The 8271-nt window shown below is 39.1% G+C and overlaps 1 protein-coding gene across 2 annotated transcripts in view; it reads right to left on the bottom strand.

Annotated features, from left to right (window-relative positions):
* The window catches only part of tiparp (TCDD-inducible poly(ADP-ribose) polymerase), a 25269-nt gene that overhangs the window by 10478 nt on the left and 6520 nt on the right, over positions 1-8271 (bottom strand). For both annotated transcript variants that reach the window (XM_014012820.1, XM_014012821.1), the window contains exon 3: positions 1181-1385. In XM_014012820.1, the coding sequence (XP_013868274.1) occupies positions 1181-1385 (205 nt within the window). The remainder of the gene's footprint in view (positions 1-1180; positions 1386-8271) is intronic.

The raw sequence follows: 8271 nt of genomic DNA, 5'->3' as shown, positions 1-8271 counted from the left end.
ACACACACACACACACACACACACACACACACACACACACACACACAACAGCAATAACAAATTACAGTACAGAGAAAGGTTAGACAGGTTAACAGACTGGTGTATGGACAATAACCTAACATTTAGCATTAAGAAGACGAAAGAAATSGTTGACTTCAGGAAACACCATGAGGTCCGCTCCACTATCAAAGAGGAAGTGGACCAGGTCTTCGGCTTTAAATATAACCATGATTAGACTGACTTGTCTTGTAGGGCAAGTTAAAAGAGGAAGTATTGGTAAAATTACTGTGAACATATAAAGATAATTATTGCCCGTCTATTTATTGTTTAAAATATGTCTCAAATAAAAATTATTGTGAACATTTAAACAGAATTTATTGACTTCAAATTTGGTGCAACTAGCATTTTCTCAAGTTATGACAAATATTAATATTCATTTTTTTAAAAAATGACTCTTTTTCTAGGTGGGTTAGGGCTGTTTTGACCAAGCTGAATTGTCCCTCCACATGCACAGCGTTCAAATTTCCTGCAGCTAGCACCTTCCTTTCCCGAGTTACTACTAAAAATTAATATTTACATGTAAACGGTTGATCAGCTCCCGTAGCTGGGGAAAAACATCCTCAACAGTGGCTCTACTCTCAACGCCAGTCAAACTCCAGTCCTGGAGGGCTGGTTTCCTGCATGTTTTAGCGGTTTTCGTGCTCCGCCACACCTGATTTGCATGAATGGGTGATTAACAGGCTTCTGCACAATTTGAAGGGTTAATTCAATCATTGAATCAGGTGTGTTGGAGCAGGGAAACCTCTAAAACATGCAGGATAATGGTCCTCGAGGACCGGAGTTTGACACCCCTGATCTACAGAAACTAAAAAAAACATTGGATAGAAGAGCTCAGAGCCTTTTAACATTGCACTAATGAGACTGTATGTATGTGAATTGCACAGAAGCAGACCGGAAGTCTCCAGTGTGTCATAAACCATCAGAGARAAAAAACTGGATTCAATATGCCCTCTCTGGAAGACATTTACAGAACCCGGTGCCACTGCAGATGCCACAACACTTGYAAAACTGATGCAATGTAGAGTGTTAAGTGTTAATGACTAGTCTTAAGTACGTTGTWCTCCAGGCAATGACAATAAAACCTATTCAATACCATCCATCACAAAAGCGAGCAGCTCACCTCAGAGTACTCCCTCCAGCCAAAGTTGTCTCTGCAGTAGTACTTCCACACCGTGTAACAGCTGGGGGTGGGGTTTGGGTTGGTCGCAGGCATGGGCAGAGGGCTGGGGGGCGTGGTCAGCCGCCGGACGCAGTCGAACTCCAGGTCGCATCGCATCAGGTCACTCACTCGCATCGTGCCAAAGTTGAGGGTAAACACTTGGCCCCTAAAAAAGAAAAAAAGAGGCAAATAAATTTTGACTCGTAAAAAGAGCTACGCAAGCAGCCAGCACTCACACCCACGCTGCTGTGGTCACGGTGACCTTGCCGTTAAAACGATCCCAATTTATAGTTTCCCCATCAGCAAGCCGTGTGACCAAACACGTGGCTGCCATCGATGGAACCTCAATTCAACCTGTGTGCCCCGGAGCGATAAGACTTTAGTCAAACAGAATGAGTCATGCAGGATGACAGCACTTTGTAGGCAAACAGAGCACATGGTCCAAACTTAATCCTTCAAACATAAAAGTGATTCTAATGGCTCCTCAACGGCTAAAACAGATCAAAACCTAAAAGCATTGTAGTAAAGTCTTGCTAAGGCTAATAGACCTCAGCTAACACAAAAATGACATTGACACTTTCATTTAATCTGAYGGTACGCAGGAACAAAACTAATGGTAACATTTAGCAGTCAAAATATTTGTTGAAAATGACCCAGCTAACACACCAATATTTAGCACAACGCTTAATATATTTAGATTTTTATTTATTTAATATGATTACTTTGAGTTTCATTAAAACGTAATCCAATGGTCCATGAGACATTTTGCTGCAGATAACGACATACTGCACACACACGTTTGTATTTCTATCTTTATTATGACYGTTCATTGACTTCCGTTTATTTCCAGTCATTTCTCATTTCACTAATCATTAACCCTGACCCCTTACCTTACACCCACACATACACACACATACCCAACTTTAAACCTAATCTTTGGCAGCTGGCAATAAAAAGCATCTACCTTTTTTTTTACTTGATTTTATTTTAGAACCACAAAATGCAAATAGTTAGAAATGAAAGGAAATCTCAAGGAGATGTTTAGAAGTGTCTTTCCTGATAAAAAAAATTGTGCTATTGATCATTGCGTTCACTAAAAACAGCCACCTTCTGGTTTGTAAGTAGAGAGGCAACACGTAAACTCATCATACAGCCTCCTCTAACCTTTGTGTCTGAACATGTGCGAATCAAAAAACCCTGTTATGGGTTTGCATGTGCGCACATGTGCTTCGGCCTCCACATTTGTTCTCCAAATGGCCTGTGGGAAATCTTTTCTGGGTCAGACGTTGCATTCACATAAACGTGCCCATCACACACTGGCACGTTATGGTTTAAAATAAAATAAAAAAAGTGGRGGCAGACAGACCCGCACGTATGTACTCGAGAGTTATACGAACTCGAGAAAGAGGGTCTTTTTTTCCTCCATTTAAAACAAAGAAACCTAAACAGTGATTTAAATACTAATTTTCTAATTCAACAGCCTTGCAACCTTTTGTTATACTGGGCACACAGTCAACAAAAAAAAAAAAAAATCCAGATTTTCCTTCCTGTAGAGGATGAATACTGGTCACTAAGGCTTAATGTGCACAAATTCCAATTTCTGCAATAACTGCAATAATGGGAGGTCTTGACTCATTTTCCACAGACTAAAAAAAAAACATGGATATAAATAGAAGCTATACATGTATTCTCAGAGCCGGCGCTTCTGTCAAGTCATACTGTGACTGTGTCTTAGTAAGAGGAAGTGAAACAGGAGGTCATTTACGGAGCACGTGCAGAAACAAAACAGTGACTGAAAAGCGAGTCACCAGGCTCTCAGGTCAGCAGAATATCAGACGCTGGAGCGGATAATGTAAATATGCTCGCAATTTTCTGTTCTGTTTGACCTTTTATACTGTTCTAGAAACTAAATGGCTGTTTCGGTTTCATGTGAAAACAAGAAAACAATGATTTGAATRTCAGCAACAGAACAGGCACTATTATAGGAATAGGTGGTGAGAAAGTAGAAACAGGAAAAACAAAAACAAGGCAAGAATCTGAGAATGTGGCACAAACAAATTAATAGAGAAAAACWGTACATCTTCTGCTCCTTTTTGTTTTTAATTATTTCTCACTTTGTTCTGTCTCTTCTGTTCCTCTTTCCACTGCTTCTTTTGGAATCAACACGTAAAAAAAAAAAACTGAACAGAGATGTGTTGAGAAAAATATGCATGCCAGGCACCTGCAGGGTTCTCTTCTCTCAAGGCGGAACAGTATGTATAGTATGTGATTAACTACCAGCAACAGCATGCTGTGTGTGTGTGTATGTGCTTACTTTGTGGKTTTTTTTAGGACTTCTTCATGGCATAAATAACTCAGGGACCATCCACAGCCCTTTATGAACATGAAAACAATGTTTTTGAAGCCTCAAAATTATACGTTTTTAAAGCAGGTTCCGTTTCTTCAATAGATACAGTGTTGGAAGAATGAAAAAATATTTGGAAAAACTACATTTTTGTGACTTTGTTGTCAGGACCAAAGCTCAGAACATTGGGCCTCATGCAAGAACCGTTCGTACGCATAGATTTGTTCTTAAGTTGTGCGTACGAGTGATTTAGGAGAATTTGTGGCATTCACCAAGTTTCTCGTATTGTAGAAGAGTTTTTTCCTTCAGAAACAATGGGCCTCATGCAAGAACCGTTCGTACGCACAGATTTGTTCTTAAGTTGTGCGTACGAGTGATTTAGAAGAATTTGTGGCATTCACCAAGTTTCTCGTGTTCTAAGATTTTCTTCAGATACGAACAAAATTCACGAGTGGTCCAGACCAGCTGTATATTTTACGAGCAGTCAGTCTGCTGTTATCCAGACTGATTTAAAAAAATAAGAAACTAATATTCAGTTCTGCTTTCTACTGAAGTGGCTGGGGGGGAAAAAGGTAGCAGTGCGCGACTGCTCTTCCTCTAAATAAATGAAAACWATGTAACACAGTTGTTTACACTTAAATTAAAAATATTTGACCAAAGAAAAACCAGAGCAGGACTAGAGAGAGATGAATATGATTTAGATTTTTATTTCTGTGACAGCAGACACGACATTAACAGCAGTAGTTATTTCATTCCTCAGCTTTATCAGGTCTGACGCTGCTAAAAATGACAGATTTTCTTTTCTGGATCTCTGAGAGCAGGACTTCAATCACTGAACTTATAAAGTTCTTCTATTTTGCTTTACAATGTCATTTATGAATGGACACTTCCTGGTATGTGGGGCAGGAAACGTAGCCTTAAATGGTGTTTTTGTGGGTGGTAATTATGCTAATCTCCTCTCCCCGTGCGCGAGCACCTGATACACATTCATCAGTTTACAGAGCTCATTTAAAAACTTTTCCTGAAGATAGAAGAGTTTGTTGAATCTGACTTGTCATGTTCATATGAACAAAAGTAAGAGAAATTTAGGTTAAGAATACAAAAATGTTCTTGCATGAGGCCCATTGTTCCTCTCTTAAATCTGTTACAGCTCATTTGTTCTTTCAGGCAACCTTACGTTTTAGCTAAACTTTTGTTACTTTTAGCTTTGAGTTAGCCTTTTACTTTAATTTTTTGCTTTCTGATATTCATTTTCTATCTTTAGATTCTAGCTAGCATTATGTTACTAGGTGCCTTTCATCTAAATACAGTATTTGCTACTTTTAGCTTCTAGATAGCMTTTAGCTCTTTTTAGCTTGTTAAAGGGGTGATATCCAGGCACATACTTCAGTTCTACACCACAATCAAGTAACTATGTTACCTTCAAGCTGTTTGTTTATACTGAAAATAAATTTGACTTTGCATCATAGTCTATCTAAATACCTTGAAATTGGCCTCTGTCTCTTTAAGAACCTCCTACCATTTCTGACACTCCCACTTCAGCACATATTCACAACAATGCTTCAGAAGAGGGGTGCTCTGTAGGGCAGAAGCTYGGCTGCAGACTGAGCTCCAGGGAGGAGCCAGGTACAAAWARGCGGAGCTTTGTACCAAAAAGTGTTTAGACAGCTCCACATGGCTTCACGGGAGATTCAAGGATTTATCAAACATGTATGAATGAGTCAAAGCAAAACTCTGGGTGTGTTTTGATGAGGGAATGATATTATAACATGACATAAAGCTCAAAAGGTTTATTTTGCATAATTACCACCTCCCCTCCCACTTTAATAAGTACCTTTAATCGAAATATTTGCTACTTTTAGCTTCAAGCTAATATTTCAAGCTAGTATTTAGCTTTTAGTTAGCGTTATGTNAAACCAGAGCAGGACTAGAGAGAGATGAATATGATTTAGATTTTATTTCTGTGTCTGTATACGACCCACAGGAGACACGACATAATTACAGCAGTAGTTATTTCATTTCATTCCTCAGCTTTAGCAGGTCTGACGCTACTAAAAATGACTTTTTTTTTCTGGATCTCTGACAGCACGACTTCAATCTCCAAACTCATACTTCTTCTTTTTTCACTTAGCGATGTCATTTATGAATGGACACTTCCTGCTTCCTGGTATGTAGGGCAGGAAACGTTAGCTTATATGGTGTTTTTGGGGTGGTAGATTATGCTAATCACCTCTCCTAGTGCACGAGCAGCTGATACGCATTCATCAGTTTACGCAGCTCATTTACACACTTTTCCTGAAGATAGAAGAGTTTGTTGAATCTGATGTGGCATGTTCGTACGAACCCTTCATACGAACAAAAGTAAGAGAAATTTAGGATGAGAATACGATMATGTTTTTGCATGAGGCCCATTGTTTTAGTGTTAGTAAAGATTAGGCTACAGAAATCACATCCTAATAAAGATAGAAACACAATGCRTGTTTACATCATGACAGGGTCCAAACCTTGACTGAGCTAGTGACTCACTGACCACATTTCACTGAGCTGTAGTAACTTCAGAAGACTGACTTTTAAGTTAATGTTAAGTTTTATCTTTGTGATGCTCAACATAAATGCAAAGACAAAAAAATTGTAATAATGCAATGAACATGTAATCAAAATACTCAAAAGCTCTATTCATAAACATACCCGTAAGGTGAAAACAAGTGAAAAACCAATTAGGAAAACTTGAATTCAAGTTTCACACTGCTTATATAGACTTAAATTAGTTCTTGCACACCATGTTCTGCAACAGAAAACTAAAAATATCCAAAAAGGAAGAAGAGACTGAAACTTCCCAGTTTTTAAAAAGGATTTAGCTTKTTGCTGTGGGGATGATGGATGGTTGGAGCTCACTAATCAGCTAACTAAAACCATTTTAATATCTGGGTCAGGGACTGTTTTCTCTTCAATAATGATCCAACTATAAGAGGGCAAAACTGACTTAAAGCATGATAAAATGTGAACATATGAAAGTTTCCTTTAGCTATTTTGAATAACAATTAGCTTTTTTGAACACAGCTTTTCTATTTGCCTAATTATGACAGAAAGATAGCTTAGCATTTGTCAAAGAATACAGTTAATTTGGTTTAGTGAACAAAAATCAAGTTTAGCCTTTTATGCTCAGATTTGGGGTGAGGGGCCAGGGAAGTGCTGTGGTAATGTAATACCCCTATGACAACATAAAGACGGATATGTGTGTGTGTGTGTGTGTGTGTTGGTGTGCGAACTCATTTCGAACTTGAACATTCGCTCATAAATCACCGGTTTTATGATTGGGAACCTATGTGAACTTTGCCACATTTACAGGCAGCCTCCTCATCTCCCTGATTAGCTTTGTTTCTCACACTCTCATCCCCTCTCTCACTGACACGCAGTTAGACAAAGACAGGCCTCCAGAGAGGTCAGACAATCATTTGCAAAGCCTTTCACAAAGTCCTCTTCTCGCTCCCTCCCTCCCTCCCTCGCTCACTCCCAGACTAGTTTGCACTGGTTCTAAAAATAAAATTCCACCAGTTAAATTAAGTGCACTGAGATTTGGTGCCTTCTACTCTGAGGCCAATCAAAGAAAAAAATGTTGGGAAAACATTTAAGGCATGCACAAGCACTCTGGCCAGAGCGAAGACCATGCTAGTTTATGTAGMAGTACACGAGAGTTAACTAATATGGTTCCAATTCAAAATGCAACTTTCTAAATCTGACTGTCTGAGCGAATTTAAATGTGAAAGTACAGCAGAAAACAGAAGGATAAAAACAACATTTAGCTACGCCCATTTGGGATAAATAACGATTAAGAAAACTTACTGTACGATTAAAAGGACTTGTGCATGTCCAAACACAGAGTCAAACTTTCTCACGACTTTCACATACAAGAATCTGCATACCAGCGTCGGTTTTGCTACTGAGACCATCACAAAGTAGAAAAAAGAAAGGGGAAAAAAGCAGAGCGTTCACTTCTGTATGCACACATTCTTTGGATAGATTCGTGTACACACATGCAAACTTCATCCAGTCACGCCTAGATAAGTCAGTCAAGCAAATCTGCTGACGAGGGCTTCTTTTACACACAACGTCCCATTGATGTCACAGGTTTAGAGTTATTTCCTTCTCTTGTACCAGATCGCTTTTAGAGCTGCTGTTTAAATATGTCTAATTTGATACTGTCTATAAACAAAAACCAACGTTAAACAACACACACACAAACACGTTTGCCTCCTGAATGTACCGAGGTGTTGTCTCTCAGTCTTTGTCCACATCACTAAAACTCACAGTTCACGGTGTCCTCTCGCAACACAATGACCACGTCTTTGGAAAACAGGTCTAAAAWTTTAATTTTACGAGGAAAACTGGCAAGAGTGGTTTGTGAGAGCGACAGCACATTTTTCACCACTTCTTTGAGCCCTGGAGAGATATTTAAAAAGAACAAAAACAGTGGATAGAGACAAGAGAAAGATGAATGTGACGAGGAAACATCAAGGACAAAAAAAAAAAAAATCCACAAAAGGTGAGAAAAAAAAAGAAAGATGGAAGCTGACTGACTAATAAGAGGCAGGGCGACCCAGACCTCGCCCCTCTGATTCATGGCATGATCCGTCTGACACTTAAACACACACACGCGTGCACTCAGCCAAGCTGACACACACACACACACACACACACACACACACAC

The sequence above is a fragment of the Austrofundulus limnaeus genome, unplaced genomic scaffold (genome assembly GCF_001266775.1).
Source record: "Austrofundulus limnaeus strain Quisiro unplaced genomic scaffold, Austrofundulus_limnaeus-1.0 Scaffold95, whole genome shotgun sequence".
NCBI lineage: Eukaryota > Metazoa > Chordata > Actinopteri > Cyprinodontiformes > Rivulidae > Austrofundulus > Austrofundulus limnaeus.
Note: the sequence above shows the minus strand (reverse complement) of the source record. Positions and strands in the feature narration are given on the sequence as shown.